The sequence below is a fragment of the Diadema antillarum genome, unplaced genomic scaffold (assembly GCF_040938485.1).
Source record: "Diadema antillarum isolate AM-2024a unplaced genomic scaffold, OU_Dant_1.0 seq00001122_RagTag, whole genome shotgun sequence".
Taxonomy (NCBI): Eukaryota; Metazoa; Echinodermata; class Echinoidea; order Diadematoida; family Diadematidae; genus Diadema; species Diadema antillarum.
In genome coordinates, this window is record NW_027271936.1 from 87,642 (window position 1) to 108,051 (window position 20,410).

The 20,410-nt window shown below is 38.5% G+C and overlaps 1 protein-coding gene across 1 annotated transcript in view; it reads left to right on the forward strand.

Moving 5' to 3' along the window:
* The first annotated feature begins 1,791 nt into the window (after positions 1-1,791).
* Positions 1,792-20,410, forward strand: part of LOC139743937 (two pore potassium channel protein sup-9-like) — a 50,230-nt gene continuing 31,611 nt past the window's right edge. Inside the window, exon 1 of the mRNA XM_071654404.1 lies at positions 1,792-2,282. Within this exon, the coding sequence (XP_071510505.1) occupies positions 1,982-2,282 (301 nt within the window). The 5' untranslated portion in view covers positions 1,792-1,981. The remainder of the gene's footprint in view (positions 2,283-20,410) is intronic.

Genomic DNA, 20,410 nt, shown 5'->3' on the forward strand with positions numbered 1-20,410 from the left:
TTTTATCTCTCCAGTAATATCTTATCATTATACAGATCTACAACCATATACATTATATAATATATATACATATATATATATATATATATGAATATGAATATAAATATATATATATATATATATATATATATATATACATATAATTCATGAAAGTATATATATATACAAACATTCTAAAAATCACATGCACAATTTTTTAATAATTGACTAGAATATCTCATGACCAGCAATGCAAGTGAAATATCGGTAGAGCCATACGACGACACAAGACAACATTTTACAACACGTGACTTGTTATCCAAAAAAAAAAAAAAAAAAAAAATCGAACAAAGGGTAGGCTCATTCCTAATTTTCTAACACGGAAAATATAATAAAGGAGCATTTGAATTTAGGTCTAGAGGCAAAATCGGGAAGTGTTCAATATAAATCATTGTTGGTTTTCCGCGAAAATTCCCCAATATACCGTAACAGAAAACATTAATTCACTTTAAATATGCTCCCCCTCCCCCAGTACACCATGTTGTACATCAATCATCGACTCACTTACCAAATGATATACCAGCACATTGATATGTGATATCTCAGTCGCTAGAACCTTTTTTTCTGTTCTAGTGATTTTTTTTTTGTTGTTGTCAGAGATTGTCAAATGCAAGATTAAAGTGTTATACCATTTCTTCTTATAAGAATGTCGTCCTTCAGAGCTACAGACATAACGTATGCTCAAGAAAGTTTTCATGCAAAACTGAAATCATGGCATACAAACATAATCTGATATCAGTTTCTGCCCTATATAGAGTTCTAGCAGTAAGGTTTGATATCTCCTTCTTATCTAGGGCAAGTCAAAATTTGAATGACTAGACAACCAGTGTGAACCCATTTCTGGGTTTCTGCAGACAACTCGTGGTTGCCAGGCAACGGAGATCGAAATTCAGATAGAACAATGTGAAAGCGATCGGTAGAGCCATCTCCCCAAAGACAACGCTATATAATGTCGACTCTGCCGCATGGCTGAACGCTCAATGCTACCCATAAGCAGTCGCAATCGATTTGATAGAAACCGCTACATTAACTCCCCTGGGTCCAACAAATCGACAATGCGGGTAACAGTTACGGTCCACCTGACTTCCAAAAGGACATATGAACATCATCATGGCCAAGAACGGTCGTAGAAATCGCTAAGGGGCGACCTTGACGGGCACGGGGGTTGGATCTGATGTGAAGATTTTGTTCACATCTTCCCCTGTTTTCAGGTGGTGGCGTGCATTTCCAACCACCGTTCAAATTTGCATGAGCAACGGAAAACGAACCCGTTCCTGTATTGACGAAATATCGTGCTCCCCCACCCCACTTTTTTTTTTTCTTTTTCCAGAAAGCATGTGCGGAGAGCGAAATGGCAGAGAGTCCGTACAATTGATGGGAGACTGCTCCGCTTCATCACAAAAAGTTCGATCTATCGGAGATGTGCTTAGTATGTCGGGCCGTGTGTGTATGTGGCTCTGAGTGTATGTGCATGCTTATATATTTTTGCTGCGGGTGTGTGTGTGTGTGTGTGTGTGTGTTAGCGCGTGTGTGTATTTCGGGGCAGTGTGTGTGAGTGGGATTGTGCGTTGTAGTTCTATGGTTGCACACTTGGCTAACAGAGAGCAGACGGTCACTCTGCTACGAGCGGAATGTGTGCTGTTTTGCTCATACGTTTCGCAGTGCGTAACAGGGCGCCTCGTGTGCGAATTTTCGTCTCTCGTTGATAGCAGACGACTTTCACTCGGTCACGTTCATTACACGCTGCGGCGTTATCGTGTGCTAACGCTCCGGATTATCTCTGAATCCAAGCGCCTCTTGCGAATGTGTGTGCCCTTTACCTTCGTACCTTGGAAACACTGAACGGATATAACCCACATGGAATCTATCTAACCCCACGGATTATTACGCGCGTTACGTTGTCGTTTAACCACCAGGGGAAGTGTTCGCTGGCATTAGTTGCATGTTTTTCCCGATCAAAATGAAGCGGCAAAACGTGAGAACATTATCACTCATTGTTTGCACGTTTATCTATCTCTTGCTTGGTGCCGCCGTTTTCGACGCGCTGGAATCCAGAAGTGAGGAAAAACAGAAGAATGAGCTGGAATTTATCCAGAAGCAGATCAAACAAAACTATAACATGACTGACGAGGATTTCAACAATCTTGAAAACACAATTATCAAACTAGTGCCACATAATGCCGGGGTTCAGTGGAAATTCGCAGGTTCTTTTTTCTTCTGCATGACGGTGATTACTACAATAGGTAAGCATCAACTGAAGAAGCGAAAGTGAGATAGAGAGAGAGAGAGAGAGAAAAGAAAGGGGGGAGGTGGAGTGACAATGCTGCCTAACATCTGTACAGCCTACTTATTCATTTCCAGCAAAGTCACATTACCGAACAAAAGTGATATATTATGACGCGGTAAAGCCTGTGAGTGTGACAATTGACGACGCAAACCAGTGAGTTATCAATTATAGAGGGATTCGCTATAACGGTTCGCTCACTGCAAAATTCACTGAACGGATTCGCAGAACTACAGCAAATGAAATTATTTCGAGCACATTTCCTCACATGTGAGTAATGGGTTAGGTCCCACGCAATGTGTATAGCTGCAGCAGTACACGATATGTGACTGTCGCTCATTAAATCCGAGTGGAGTAAAAGTTGCACGGTAGGAACATGCAGGATAGTACATCGTTTCAACGGTAGCAAGATTACCCTTGCTTCCATATCATCAATTACGTGAAAGGACAAGGCGTGCTGCATGTATAATGTTACGTCATTCTTGGCGGCCTTGATTCATATCGGGCCAAACATCTCATCATTCTCTTCTAGCTGCGTGTAGCGTGCTGCATAGTGAAAGCGCTTTAAACGGGCGATGGCTTAATTCTATTCGTTCTCTTCGATCAATTTAATTAGCATGATGTTGTACTAGTGCTGCGATTAGGCGTAGTATGCGTGCATGTCATTGCATCTGCCGCAGCTGCATAATCAGCGCAATGGATGTGGATACAACGACGCTATACCCGCCCGCGAAAGCTTGGTTCGTTTTTGCGTACCGAGGTTTCAACAAGCTGAACCCGCGAAATGACGTGTTCTGTGGCGCCTCCAGACACACACACACACTGGATATTTGCTTCGAATTCCCGAAACAGACAATTAAGTTCCCCTCACTATACAGAGGTGGGTATATCGTGTCAGAGTCCCCTAGCTTGAGGCGTCAGGGTTGCAGAGTTATACTCACACATCACCATAACAACAACACGAAAATGATATACACGATCCTCGACGTGGACCCTTTATCCAGATCTACTTGTGGGAATACCGTATCTATCAAGCTGTAATCGTTTGTGGAACACACAACCCTCATTAATCAACCGTTACTCGCGGTGAGGAACTGACGTGGTAGTTCATTTTACTCCAATTCTTCTTTGTCCTTGCTAAACACGACCTGGGTAATGAGAAAATGAGACTTAATATGATATTAACGTCATGAAAGTATTAGTTTTTTGCCCTCCGGCATTCGTCGTGTCGCGATTACACATCGTTCCTCACAGAGACGGTAGTAGAATAGACAAATCCAGCTGCCCTTTCAGATCATCAACGCAGATGAGGCACAAATCCCACCATTATTCTCTATTACGCGGGCTCTTTGTCAAGAGTTACACACGTGGCAGCAAAGTGCATTTCATTATCTTTATGAAAGTTGAGTCGCCTATTGATAAGAAATACAGTGTCAAAAGCGCGAAAGTGTTGTTGCTGATCGAGCGCCAAATGTGATGACATCGAAACTCTTGCCTGATCATAGTTTTTACTATAGTCACACACTACGTGAAAATACACTAGAGTAATAGGCGCTTTGTTGATATAGGAGATACGAGGTCCATCGCTTTCTAATGACATCAACACTGTGTGCACACACGCCGCTGTCATATTTTGATTGAGAGAGTAGAAGTGCATGGTTATTTCCGACGTCAAAATGTAATCATCCGCCTCAAATTACATGAATGATACTGCCGCTGTTGTACAGGAAAGACAAACATATTATAATAACAACTTGTTCAGTCAGTTTTCCTCTTTAAAAAGTTGCCAAGGCAAAACTGCAACAAACTGTGTGGCTTCTTCACACATCTTTTGCATCGGATCTGCATGCTTTGCGATGCCTCCATGTGTACTATACCTACATGCAAGAAGGGCACGATAGTAGGCCCTATATGGGTGTTGTGTGTTGTGTCTTTTTGCCACACTGTAGGAATTTTTATCCGATGGACACTATACAAAGTGCTATGGTGAGACTAATAATTTGAATTTTTCTTGCTTACTTCACATATTTTTTTTTCGAGAAATTTCCAAAGTTTCCAATCTAAAAACAATCAATGGATAAAGTAATAGCCAAAGCAGAATAACAACAAACAAACAAAAATCAAACAAACAAACAAACAGAATACAAAATAACTATTTCATTTCGTCTGATATATATCATGTCTGCAAACACGGATATTCCACGTCTGTGGACATTCTACTTCAGAAAGATTAAAAAGAGAATAGATACGCCAGCTAAGTTTTCATTCATTCACTTTTCTGGAATAAAAATTGAGGCCAACAAGACAAGGCTTACTTCATAATAACGACACCTACCCAACGCTGGCTGCGTAATTTATACCTCCGCTATGGCTATTAGTGGCCATAGAAGGACAAAACTCGTAAATCATGTCGAAATCAATTGCTGCAGTGAAAGCAGGGACGCCAGATGAAGATATTTTTTCATATTTATGGAATTACGAAATTGTAAACAGTGCCCCTTATCATCGTTACTCATGGTTGTTGTGTGTGTGTATTTGGGTTTTTTTTTTTTGAAGAATATTTGTAAAGTATACATTTTTGGGCCAATAAGAGAGTTGATCGCAAAGCAAATTTCGTCTCTTGTAAAAACGACATCATTTCGTATAGATATAGGCCTACTATATCTTTATGATATACGTAATATGTATGTATATATATATATTATGTTTATATATTGTGATGGATTGTTTTAAAAGAGAAACAGACAAACCTATATAATGATCCCAAATGATAAAAAAGCATGTCTCAAATCACGTTTTTACGAAATGATTCAGATTTCTTTTTTTTTTCACTCAGGCATTACAATTAATCGCATGTTTCCTCTTTTGTAGTCTTCTATTTCTTCTGTCTGTAGCTGTTATCGAGAGAGACTAGAATAATGCCATCCTTTCCTTTACATTTACCTATACCATGGATAATGGAGGCTGTCATAAATACATTATACTATACTATATCCCCTTCTACAGTTAGGTCGACAACACAACTACATATTGCTGGCGATTAGCTCTCACTTTCGTTAGTCTTGTTCATAGGCATATCAAGCACAGAGAGAGAAGGGAGGGTGGTGGGAGAGAGGAATTGACAGAGAAAAGGAAAAAAAAAAACAACAGCAACAGACAAACGAAGAAGTGAGAGTCAAAGACAGGCAACTGAACACTCAGACAGGTCAGAAAAAAAATCCAAGAACGTCTATTCACTAGGATCTCAGTTACTTTATTTTTCTATCTAAATATACAACAGTGCTAGTTTCGATGCAAGGCGTTTATAGTGGATTGTGTCACGTGACACGTATGGCGGGAAGAGGCATGACAATCCGAGATCTTATCGTCGCTCCGCATTTCCTGGTGCATGGTTTGCAATAACATTAAATACCGAAAAGGGGGTAATATCAAAGATAGAGAGAGAGAGATAAAGAGGGGGGGGGGGGCGTTGAAGAAAAACATGCAATCCCACACACCCGCATCCGCACTCGCAAAGATTAAAAAAGTACACAGAGCGTTCGTACTTTCATTGATAGAAGTGAGAAAGTGGAACCGACAGTATCTCCGTCCTCCTTACGTACATCCGGGTGTATGATACGATACTACATAGAGGGATCTGAGACTAGACCATAAAAAACAAAGAAACCGAAAACAAAATTAATGGAAATTTCAAAATTTTTCGTACAAAGTATTTGGCAAGTTGTGAGGTGATGACATAATATTAACTCCCCCATAATAATTACGCAATGTATATTGACTGTATCAGAAGTTTTTTTTTTCTGAAAATAACAATTTCATGACTTCCGTAATATTTATCCCACATTCCTGAACTAATTGTTCATATTCTTCAAGCCATTCTTAGGTGTCTTATTTGTCTATTTTGAGCAGCACTGTATATAGGTATATGTGCATAATCTCTTTTTAAACATATGAATGAAGCAAAATGAGGGATTGCCACAAAAAAATCCAGTCCCCCAAAATTTGGTATCTATAGAAAAGACAACATACATTTATAAAAGTTTTATCGTATCGTATTTCAAAGCTAGCAGGATCTTTTGACCAATAGTAACTTCTATCTATCTATCCTAATAAATGCATGTAGACCATGTCGACCGTTGTCTAACTATCCTGTTTTTATTTTATCTAATAACCTTTTATTAATTTGTTGAACCACTTGATGTTAATCAACGATTAGACATTCTTGCTCAATATTCTTGGCACGATGCGTGCACATTGTATAATGGCATTTTCCATCTATATCTATGCTTTCAGAATGTATCTATATGTTTAAGCATGGACGTCGACATAAAACGTCTTTTTGACACCTTATGGATCTTTATACAAGTTGAATACGCTTTTGCAAATATTATAACGACTACAATCATTAGCTGCCTGATGATGAGAGAGTAATACGAGAGAACTGTAAAATGGGGGAAAAACCGTCAAACTTTGGAATGTGATTTCTATCTACATGAAACCCAGCGTAGTGCTGCCGAAAAATCAGTCTCTTTTCATTTTATAGGAAATATGATATTCTTCGGAACACTGCTGTAGAATGCAGGAGGGATTCAGTTGGTTTTATTCACGATCCAGGGTTATTCTATTATTTCATCTAGCCAAGTGGAACTTGTGTTATAAGATTCTTCGTGTGTTCTGATGGCACGTGACTTTGCGTGTGCGCAGGTTTCTGAGGGTTTATTGAACTTAATGTCTATCATTGTGTGTATGCGTACGTGTGTGTGTGTTCGTGCGTGTGTGAGTGAGCGCTTTTTTAGTCCCTCAATTTACGAAACGAGGGTTCTTATAGAAAGGGAAAACTATTCAGGTCAATCGTCCAGAAATGTTAGGGTATATCATATTTCAATTCGACTTTTTATTTCTTTTTGATTGATTTTTTTTTCACTTGCAAGAGTTTTAGATGGGGAATAAAAGTCTTGAGCTTTGAATGATTCATAACTATAAACGCGATAACTGCTCCCCCGGATTTTTAAATGTATGCCTGCATATGGGAGGTAGTAAAAATTGCAATGCACAAAGTTGAGCCAATTGGCGCCCTGTAACTTTGCTCTTCTTAATTCAACGCAATACTTTGTCGTTTGTGAACGTGTGTGGGACGGAAGACTCCCTGGCATTATCTGCCTGTGACGATCAATCGAATAGAATTTGCCTCCTATTAAAGCTTCGGAAAGTCTGCCAGAGCTTTGGATACTGTAATCGCTATGGTATAGAGGTACTGACAACAAGAAAAATAAAGGAGGAGCATTTACATGAAGAATGAGTGTGAGAAAGATGGCTAGATTGAAAGAGTGTGTAAATAATTATTTTGGATAGATGAAGGGAGAGAAAACTTCATTTAAAGGGAAACTCCGAGATAGAGATGAAGAGAAAGAGAAGGAGGATAAGGAAGCGAGACAGACAGACAGAGAGAGAGAGGGGGGGGGATAGGGGAGGGAGAGAGGAGAGAGGGATTTTACGACAAATTATGTCCAGTATCTTCTAAACCTGTAAAGGATAGTTTAGCTCGTGTTATAAGCCTTTTGTTTTTTTGAATTAACCCGCCTTTTCATGAAGTTGTTCTTTTTGTCGATTCATTAAAGATGAGTGAGGTATATCCTTTATCGCCCACCAGTTTTGAAAAAAATAACCGACACTTAAATTCAACTAAGAAATATTGAAGAAAAAAAAGACTGCAATGTGTGCCTTTGAGGAGATAATAATGTATGATTTTCGCGGAAATTAATTCTGGAGGCTTTTTTCTATAACGATCAGAACATTGATGTATTCATCAGGGGAGATGGATAAGACATTGATGCATGGCTTAGCTGCTCTAAAACTCTCGTAAATGAATGGTATAATATTGGCTGAGATGGGGCTTCAGGTTGTTGTGATATAGTGAGAAACCTCTCATGAAAATAATATGAATCAGCGCACAATTTTATCAATGTGGAATTCAAATTCAGTTTGATAAAATAAAATGGTTTTGGAATGGATGAGATATCCACAAAAAAGCGAACATTATAAAAGGTGGAACCCATTTTTTATTATGACCGCTAAGTTTTACTTTGTTTTCGATAATAATAGTCATTTCAAACCGATTTCATCAAGGAAACTTTTAATTCCTCTTAGAATTGTATGCTCTTTAATAATTCATGAGAGGTTTCTAATCATCTCACAAAAAATCAAAAGCTGAATGGATTCCCGTCTCAACCACAACTAAACCGTCCCTTTAATTCGACCATAAGGTACAGACACACGCCAGTAAACACATACATACACTCACTTATGTTATTACGTGTTTTATATATTTCATGCATTTATGGGCCTACGCATTTTGCCACGATTGCACATTGGCTAAGACCTTGTACTATTTTCATTTTTTAAATCATAGTTATAAAACGTACAAAAAACAACAATGACAACAAAACAAGATATCAATTTGATTGAATTTCAGGTCAGCTGCATCCACATGAGATATCTATACCGATGTTATCTATCATATTCATTAAAAAAATATATGTCTTATCATGTGGCATAGACGCTGTTTCCCGTTGAATGCCGTGAACAACTACTATAAATCATTAGGAGAAATTCCTAAACTGAATGCAAAAGAAAATTAATTTTCATAAATAGTAATCACACGGATTGTTTTGAAAGGAGAAGGAAGCACACACACACACACGCACACACACACACACACACATGCACATGAATTTAAAGGACAAGTTCACCTTCATAGACATGTGGGTTGAGTGAATGCAGCAATATCAATAGAACACAGTGAGAGTTTGAGCAAAATCGGACAATCCGTTAAAAAGTTATGAATTTTTGAAGTATCTGCTCAGTCACGGCTGGATGAAAAGACTGCTGTAGCTTGTGATGTCACATGAGTACAACGATATAAAGAAAGAATAAAAAAAATCAACATATTTCCATTTTTCTCGCATAACAAAAGAACACTCGACTTCTCTCTTTCAGAAGGCAGGGGGAATAATTATTACCCTTAACATACGTCAGTAGCAAGTCAAAGAAATGTGCACTTTATTCAAAAAGTAAAGTTTTGTGAAATTCTCTTTTTTATTTTCTTTATACAGTACAGTTGTATGCATGTGACATCATACACTGTAGTAGTCTTCTCTTCCAGCAGTGACTACGCAGATACTCAAATTTTCACTGATGTGTTCTAATAATATTGCTACATTCTCTCAATCCTTATGTATTATGAAGGTGGACTTGTCCTTTAAAGTATCTACCTCAAAGATCTTTTTTTTTTCGTGTAAAGCTTCACTATTTTCCATCAATAGCATAATTGAAGAACAATGAGGGAAGAAACGACACGATCACAATATGCAGCAGGGCCAAGTGGGGCTGCCGAAACCTATACGTTACAGAAAAACATGTGCCTAACATTGTACCGTGGGTGTTCTTCAGATTGCTTGAATATTACGTACCATCCATCCCACATATCCCTACGATATTACCAGGGTACTAACTCACGTAGGCACATCATCATTACTGCTTCACTGCTATACAATCCGGACTCAGTGCTGAAACAAAAAAAAATAAAAATAAAACGACAACAAAAAAGAAACCACGGTCCAACGCACGTGCGCTTTCTAAAACGTGGCGTCAACTTCCGGCTTTACTTGAAACGTCAAAGGCGGACATCAGAAGTGACGGGCGGTGCATTATGGGAAAGTGGCCTTGAACCTTGTTCGGCGCGCATAGCCAATGTCGCGTATACACAACGATCATTATCGTAATACACACCGTAATGGCAGCCTTTGCGTGTCCTGTGACTGACGCTAATAAACGAATGAGCAGGAGAGTGTCTCGCGTTTAACGCTCCATGATCATGGATTATGACAACGAGCTTTCGCAGCTCACTCGGCTCTTAGCTTATTTACTCCATCATCACTGTTATATAGGCACTCTTGGACAATGCTGTAGCTGAACAACTAAAAAGGGTGAAAAAGCCTCCTCCCCCCAAAAAAAAGTAATATCCTGATTACCCAGTTTGATGATATTTGAAAAATACATATAAAACGCACTCAAGCCTGAAATACCGTGAAAAGGGCAGAGATATCCAAAACCGCAGAGCAATCCGAATAAAAGTTGGCACACTTTTATTAGAATCGCTTTGTTTTACTTTGTTTTTCGATGTCTCAGCCATTCCAAACCGATTTTCATCAAATAAACTTTGAATTCCTCTTAGAATGGTATGCTCTGTACCCCTATTTCATAAGTGGTTTCTTGGTATCTCGCAAAACGATAAAAGCCCAATCCTCAACTTCACCAATACTATACACTATACCATTCCTTTAATCACTTTTTTGTTTTTGTCTGTGTATGTGCGTGTGTTTGATTTTTGTTTCGGGGAAACAAGATCCCTCTCTTCCCATTTGCCAAAAGGGGGGTGGTGGCGGTTAGACACCTCGCAATTCTAGAGTTTCATATACACTGTATGAAAGTGACAAAAACCTTTCCACGAAGTGTTGTAATTTTTGAAGAAACTACTCTGGGTGGATATGAGCATACAAACTTATCAAATATCGTTCTTTTTTTCTACTTCTTCTCGTTTCTCGTTCTCTTTACCATGGTGCTCAGTTTCCCATTTATTCTCAATTCCAAGTTCCCAGTTCCCAATTATTGATAATCTGAACTTTTGTTTTTAGCAGTTTCGCATTTCTAACCATTATTTCGATAGTCTTGTTCAGGGCGGTAACTGTTATCATTTTCAGCATTGTTTTTGTTATGATTACTTCATCCTCATTACCACGGTCTGATTATATTGACCTCTGAAAAAATCTCTGTCCATATGCTCGTTCTAGAGTTCTCTGCTGCGGACACGCTGCTTTTTCCTTTGGTTCGGCCACGCCAAGGGCACGGCCGCCAGGGTCTCTGTCGGGCCGTTGACTTATTCACTCGATAGTGTTATTCATTAACTCTCCAAGACCCAAGGGGGGCAGGCTTCAGTGACTGGCTGACAGGGAATTATGACTCGGGAACTTCTGACGTCATCAGGTGAAGACTTCAGCTAGTCGCAGACATAGGCACATTTAATTTTTTTTCTCCTAGTCTTGAATAATGACATCCATGTTCGCTTCCCGTACGAGCATAATGAACATAAACAGTTACGTTTGCATTGCTCTCAGCCTTTAATGTGATTCGCAGGAGTTGAATACGCCAGTATTTTTACGTACACGAATCTATGTGATTATGTCATTGGTCATAATAAATATGTAATAATAGTTGATATTTTTAGAGCGCGTTTCCACTGGATACAAAGCGCTATGAGATGTCATCCCTGGTCGCCATAGGAGATAAAACATATACAAATTACGAGGCAGTGACACTACAAGTCCATATGCCATTTGGGTATTACACCTATATTAAGACTTTTGGTATTGTACTCAGTATGCGGTGTACAAAGTCCCCATAGTGGCATTTTGAGATTGATAACAACAATAAGAAGAAGATTGCCAACAACAATACCATTCGCCTATTAACCTAATAATGCAAGCCTTGGAAATGATAATAACGAAGATAAGAGTAAATGAAAGTAATACCTTTAAATACTATACCCACGCTCCATTTGACTTGACGTTCAAGGTTTTCTCCGTATAGACGGTTATGGACAGAACGCGAAATGTTCAAAAGGAGGCCAATGTTGGGTTAAAAGACTCTCCTGTGATTTTTTTTTTAAGGATCGGGGTGGAAATGATGGATCTTTCGCGTGATTCGAATGTTTGCCTGTGTTAGGACATTCAAAATAAATGAATTCATTAGCATGGAATAGTGTTTATTACTATGTATACAGTTAATCACTATGATTACGTCGTTTTTTTATTACGACTAATTCTTGACACTATCAGGTGCTGAGTGTTTTATTTCCGACCCACCTGATTTGATTCCGATAAACGAATGTTTGAATAGCAATATTCATGTTTTACTTGACAGCACTGAAACACTAACTCTCTATCACCGTAAACAAGAAGATTTAGCGACGATGTCTGAATTAATGTGGTGCTTGGGGGCATTACTGAGGATATATGGGGCAAGAATAAAAAGATGCGTGGGAGTAAGACAGCCTAAATCTCATAAACTCAGTCCGGTATTTCGACATCTTCACTCGAAAGTAATCATAATCCACCGAATCGTTTTAGCACGCCAATTCCGGTCTTCACGTTGATCAATACGCCATGCTATGTCACCGTAAAATTTGCATTTCATCTAGATGCTTTCCATTAATGCAAATTCGCGTATAGGCACACACACACGCACACACACAAACACACACCCAAACACACAGGCACACACACACACACACACACACACAAGGAGTCATAACACATGTATATAGACACAAGCATGTATTATACATAATACACGCACTCATAATGCACACTCCTGCTCTGTTGGTTACATACCAACACCCACGTATATTCTGTATACACGCCAACACAATGCAAACTCATCGGAAGCAGGGGGAAAAACGCCCAATTTTGCTGCATTTTGAAAATGTCAATCATCACAAGAAAAATTGCTCCCTTACTAATTTGATTATAGGTCTCTCTCTCTCTCTCTCTCTCTCTCTCTCTCTCAGCCTGTACACACACACACACACACATACACGCACACACACAGACACAAACATACATACCACATATCCCTCGACGCAAATCTCAGAGTCGTGTATGAAATCAAACCCTTGCTTTTTTACCGATCAAAGGGCAACAGGTTTCTGCTCATCCCGTATTCTACGGGTCGAAGAGGGGGTAAAGGGGAAAAAAACCCAGACAGCAATGGAAAGCGTACGACAGCGAAAATGGTACGCAGGCGTTGAATGGTGGGTGCCTGTAGCGGATGGCGCAACGAATACTAGAGTACAACGCATATACAGCGAGAAATGGACGCTGATTCATGGCGCTCTTGAATGCGTGCAACAGGCAGTCACATCGGGCGCCACTTTACTGCACTGGTGTACGCCTTGAGAGTTCATGAGATGTATCGTGGCGAAAGCATACAGAGTATGTACTCAAATGGGGGGAGAACACCTCTCGCTGAGGATCCATGTAATACTCTTTGCACTAAAAAATACTGTACCGTCTGTGTTTCACATTCATAGCTCGTGTTTGCTGTGGAGATCTCATGCAATAAGGGCAATCCAGTATATTACCAGAGTCAAGGTGTAGATTCTACCAATCAAAGAGTAGAAATAATCACCAAAAATTTGGGCTGACCTGAGAAACATCCATACTATTCCAGTTTGTCCAGACATAATACATGGCTGCCATTCATGAATAATATATATGACCCTTCTCTTCTTCACTTTTTTTTTCATTTAACAGTTTTGCTGTATTGTATCTATTCTTTCTATAAAATACTGTATGTATATAGCTATATGGAATTAATGAGGCGCCAAATTTATCTAATGCTTAATGCTCAAGGTGCAAACTGTGAATTACATGCACAAAAGTAAAGTTCAAAGAGAAACAATACACACAAACACACCTATTATATATACACATATATATATATGTACATACAAATGTTTATGTGTTGTGTGTGTGTGTGTGTGTGTGTGTGTGTGTGTAGGTAGGTAGGTTTGCTCACATTTATTGATCAATGAATAAAAACACGTGGTATGCACAAAGCTCGTAGGTTGTTTGAACGTAACATTTTATGCTTAATGTCCAGACAAACTACCAGCTTGGTGGGTTTTTTTTTTCTCTCATAATATTATATAAAAAATTAATACACAGAAAAAGGAGGGTGAAGACGTTGACACCCTCTCTCTAAAGTACATATTTGATTGACATATTCTGTTGACACAAGTTTGTGGGGTTTTTTTTCTTTCTTTTTTTCCTGTGACCATGTGCGATGTGGCATGAACTCCGAGGCATGTTTTCATTCCTCCTACCTTATGACGTGTACGAGGCCGCCGTCTGTTTGGATTCCATTGCGATATTGTTTATTCGCGTATTGACGTCTATTTTCGTGGGCCATTGTCAACTCTGTTCAGGCCAATGCATATACCTCACACTTTGCAGATGATTCCCCTGTCTTCATATTGACTGATATTATGTCGAATTCTGATGGACATATATTATATTACTTCATGTGTACGAGGAGTTATTCTTAATAATGACGATAGAAATAGGATCAGCGTGCATGTAAAGTCGGTATAAATGTAATCAATTTTTTTTTTAAGCTGATAGCGATCGTCTTGTCAATACTTACCTTGAGGATCAGGGATACAAACAAAATGCCTCTCATTTTCGAGGAAAAATATTTGGTTAACGTTCACAATGTACATGTAAACTGTATTGTCTTAGAGACACCACGTGACAATGCAAGTACGTGTCCCTTGAACCTCTTTTGTACCGCATCTATATACTGCAAAGAATGTACTAGTACAAGCTAGTGTAACACCTTTATCATCTCAGCTCTTTGGATTATCTACATGAATAAACCGCATGTGTACATGCTCAAGCACACACAAATGTCTATTTGTGGTTCTCAAAAAAAAATCACAAAAAAATTTGAAAATGAAACAAAATGACAACTTTACAGCTGACGGGGAATTAAAGAGTGGCGTTAACATTGTTAGAGTAATTGAGAAAATCTTTGACTTGATTTGCCGTAAGAAAATATGTAATTAACTAAATCAAGTCGTATCAATTCGAAAGATATTTTTTTTTTCGATGTTGCAGACGCGTCGCTTACATCAATTCTCAATTCAGGGCTTTTCTCAATCAATTTCTGTTGGAAAGCTCGGCGAAACATAATTGGCATTCTCGTGTCTTGCTGTCGATCTGTTTTCCAGATCAACGTCTTGCGCTTGAATAATCGAAATAAAAATTAATACAGAGTTAAAAGAAATAAATCCATCGATCTATACTGCACGCAATATTTGCACCTCCATGTTTCGGTGTAATTGCTCCAATACTTTCAATTTTGAGAAAACATAGGAATTGAGGTAAAAAATCGTCTCATTATTGAATTGACCATAATCTTCAATTTTTCGATGTAGGTCTGAAGAAGAGAGAGACGAAAGTGAGAAAGAGAGAGGACATTCTATCAGTGATTATGGTAAAGTTTATTGGAGAGTTTTATCGCAAAAACGAGCTAATTCCATTTTGGTTAAGTTGAGATATTTGCGGTAAAGCTGCTGAAAAAAAAATAAGAAAGAAGAAGGTAAGAATATATTATGTGATATTTGTTATCGTAATTTAAGAATATTTCTTGTTGTCCTTGTTGTTTCCGAAATTTTGTTATAACTCTAGTCGTTATAACGGGGTGTACTACCCTATTATTGTTATTACTATTATTATCATTATTATTATTATTGTCATCATCATTATCATTAAAATAATTAATATTACAGCAATATTACTACATTGTATTTGATATCATTGTTATCACTACATCCTTACGTAAGATGTTGATTGTTTTAAAAAATACTTTGCTAATCATGCGGAGAGAAACAAAGAAGAAAAGACGGAAAGAACAGTTTTCAAAACAAAGCAAATATCCCAACGTTTTGGCCAAAATGACATGAAACATAGCAGAATGGAAGCACAGCTTCCTTTACAAAGTTAACTTTTCTTTTTCTCTCTCTCTCCCTCTCTCTCTCTCTCTTTCCCCGTCTTTTTGTCTGACTAGATCTCTTTTTCTCACTATCTTAGCTAGAATGATTCATACAATTTTACTCATCTTTTTGGTCCACACGTGCGACAAAAGCTGACGTGGAGACTTAATCTGATGAGGCATCACACATACACCAGTCGCGGGAAATTACTTCCTTTGCTCTCATGGTTCATGTACGCCGTAGACATGTTCAGAGTGTAATCATTTGGATTTCTGTGCATCATGGCTGTTTGAGGTACAGGGACAGGGGTAAAAACGATAATAACATTTGTGGACAAGACAAGGACAGATTATTTTACTAAATCAATCGCGGACCTGCAGATACAACGTCTTTTGCTCCAGGTGAACTTTATCCTTTGCTTTTGATGAAAATTTATTCGGCAAATATTGCATGCCATGACGAGTACACACACACACACACACACACACACACACACACGCACACACACACACACACACACACACACACACACACACACACATACCCCACACCACGCACACACACGCAAGCACATACACAGATCCATTGAGTGATGGATCTGTAGACGAGGCTGCTGCGTCTAAATATCATTGGTCATCAATTAGACCGTAATCGCTCCCACAAACGTTCACATAGATTGTGCGCGGGGTATATGACACTCCAATGCGTGGGTGGGGGGAAGCCGTACACACCTTATTGGACGCCAGTGAATTCCCGAGTCATCGGCGAATTTTCGATGTATTCAAGGCAATGAATTGAACTGCTCTCAAATTCATGCATTGCGTGGGTCCATGCCAGACTGCGTTGACTCTAATTAAACCCGAAGTCAATTTCTCGCTTTTAGGAAGTCTTGTGACAGGAATGCTTAACTCACGAGACGATTTTCAGCCAGACATCAAGACTAGTAACTCGTACAACATACAAAAATCTGCTTGACGGCTCTTCATGATCCAGCCTGCTAAAGGGAGAAGAAGAGGGAAAGACAGACAGACAGACAGACAGACAGACAGACAGCGATGGAGAGAGAGAGGGAGAAAGAGGAAGAGGAAAATGTGGGTTGAGTTCATCTATGACGATTATATTCAGAGAACAAGACTTAGTGAACGTGAACGTTTACATCTTTGGAATCCTATAGAAATCAAATCGAATCAAGTCAAATGTAAAGTGAAAATATCGCTAAATGTAATTTTCGCGTACCTTCCTTCTTTCTTACCCTGTATGAGAAATTCTTTTGTCTTTGTTGTCCCTTTCATTCAATGCCTGTCTATCGTTGATCCTCTCCTGCTATCGCTGTCTACATTTGAGATTCGCCCTTACCTTCCCCTTCCTTTTTTTTCGGAGGTGGGGAGGGGGGGGGGTGGTTCTTTTTCACGAAGATATGATTTTGCTGGAGGTAACCCCAGGTCTAGTAGGGAAGGAGGGGGTGGAGCACGCGGCTTTGATGCAATTGTTGGAATCCATCATTATATCGTCATCTTTTGAAATGTATGTACAACTCGACCACTCTCTCCTCTCGATTTTGGCGGTATGAGGTTACGGTTGGACCCATAATTAAACTGCATCGGAGTGAAATTCGAGACGAACTGTCAAATGTCTTGGAGCCCGTTCGACGCTGAGGAGTATTAAATTTATGGAAGCGTTTTTTTTTCCCCCTCTCTCTCATCAGTATACTTCAGGTCCTCTACAAGTGTGTGTAAGGCTGAGATAAAGAACAAAACCTACAACTATTAACTATTCAATGAATCGGTGAAAGTTTAAGAGCGCACAGAATATGCATATTATAGTTGTATTATACTTTTCAAAAAATGTGAGCCTCGCCAACAGAAGAAAGACCATAAGTTGTTTTGTTTTAACATCTTTCCATTTTGTAGACATCGATATTACACTTTATTTTAAGAGAAAAGTGTATCTTCCGAGGATTTATAATGAATGTATCCCATCTGTCTGTGCGCTTTTCCTTAAGTAACACATACAAGAGCATTTGACATTTGAATCGTAAGAGAAGCTTGATGCAACTTTCACTTAAAAGATTAGTCTTTAAAAGATTTGTGTTTGAGATTGCATTACACCATTTTCGGAGTACCCGCTTTTCTCCCGGTACGTTCATACAGACATCGACATAATTCCATTTGTCCGTTAATATGCGCAAGATAACATGTAGCCGGATTTCTTGAACATTCATATTCGTACATGTTCACTGCCAATAGAAACATGTGAGTGTAGTGAGACAGATGCGCTCTGAGCATACAGACATGGAAATGAAAGTAAAAACTAAAATGTGTGTACATAAATTATATTCAGAAAACAGCAACGACGAAAAATGGAGCGATCGATGTATGTTTAAAGGAGAAATCACTTTTTACTATGCGTTGGGATATTTGATTTCATTTATTGATTGGGGTAATCATATATAAATATATATATTGTTTCTTAACCGTCAATGATATTAAAGCTGTGCGAATTCTCAACAGCATGAAAATGAATTGAACACCAGCATTCGTAGGGCGCTAACATTGCATTTTTTTTCAACCCATTCTATGTGACCGTTGTCTCACACTCACTTTTTAATCAATCCTAGAGTAAAAGAGAATACTTTCTAAATTCCTTAGATTGGAAATCAATCTATGACATTGCGGTAAGGGACAAATCCAAAATTAGACTTAAAAATTAGATTGACTTCTAAATCTATCAGCTTGAGATTTTCAATCTAATTTTGGATTTCTCCCTCATCTAAATCTAAAGAATTTAGAGAGGTTGATAGCGTGTCATAAAATGCAACTCTTGATCAAAATGTTGGTTAGGAACTTTTAACAGTAAAACCCGAAAATACCACAAGTGCAGTTCTTTAGTAAATTTTCATATACCTTGGGTGAGGCGCAGAAATAATGTTCCATAATATCAGCGATTTTCATTGTCACCAAAAAGACCTTGGATGACGTCATAGTTAGCCTAGACTAGAGTGAGTCAGCATCTCCTTCCGGGAAAAAAAAGAAGAAAATCTACATAATTGTTATGTTAATGCAATGTCTTTCGTCCGGTTCCACGACTTGATTTGATTTGTTTTGATTTGATTTGATTTCTAAATTTCTTTTTCATACACAAATGAAATGCAAAGTCAATTGAACGAACTAATTGAGCACAGTATAATTTGAATCTGACAGTTAAAACAGATAAATGATTAATTCAAATGTCCAACATTTTTTCTAACACAATGCAGAATGAAAACAAACAGGCATTATCTTATGCATATTTTTATGCAAACATGGGTTTCTGTGTATCTGTCGTTCAAAGACAAATTAGGCAACTCTGGATATAACAAAAATACAAGAGACCATCATCATAAGCAAACGCTTCACGAGGATAATGGCCTCACAAATGATTGTCTAAACAATACGACATAGTAAGAATATATTCAAGTCACCACTCACTGAGTGGCGAAGAGAGAGAGAGAGAGAGAGAGAGAGAGAGAGAGAGAGAGAGAGAGAAGAAGAAGAAGAAGAAGAAGAGGGGAATATGAGGAGAAAAAAAGAAAAAAAAAGAAAAAAGTGCAGAGGTGCATTGTGCAGAATGTGAAGTGTTTGCGTGGAAATGAGTTGTGAATACTAGTAATGTTCATGTTTGTTGTGTACTACTTCATTCTATAAGATGTGCGCACAAACATTATGCCATTATCTATAGCCACGCTAAAACTCGGACAGGTTGCATTATCGATACAATTTGATGTAGGCCCACTTCTCGGTAAGATCCATAATAACATCCTTTTAATCAATCTAAATGCAAAACCCTCTCCCACGGAGGATCTGTGTATCTACCTGTCGGAAATAGCACACAATCGTATAAGACATGTTTGAAATCAAAGTAAAAATAGTCAAATTATCTTATGAATAGTATCTTCTCTTTTTTTTCCTAATGAAAGATGACGATTCATGTTTATAGTCAGACAATTGGCTTGATGTCAAATCTATTCTTCTCTCCAGTATATTTCATTTTTCCCCCTGGGTAACTGTCCCCGATGGCTGTAAAATCATTACGGTTTTCTGAATGCAGCTGTGAAAAATTGAAATGGAAAAAAAAGGCGGGAAGTGATATTTGATTTATAGTTTGATTACCGGCATTTCAAACGGGACTCTCTTGAGAGAGAAACTCGAAAGCTGACGGCGGTGTTTGGAAAGAAAGTGTCGGGTCCGCCATTCAATTCGTATCAAAAGAACTATATAAACCACGTGACATCCAAATAAACGAGCCATAAAACCTTCGTTTCTCTCTCTCTCTCTCTCCGTCTCTAATAGATTTATTGATGCCTTTATCACGTGCTGATTAAGATTTGTCGCTGCGACGAAAATTAACAGATGATAATGGCAAGACCCGAAATCATCGGGTGGAAATTTTTGTATAGTATAACACTCAATACTGATTACAAACTGCCATGCAAACCT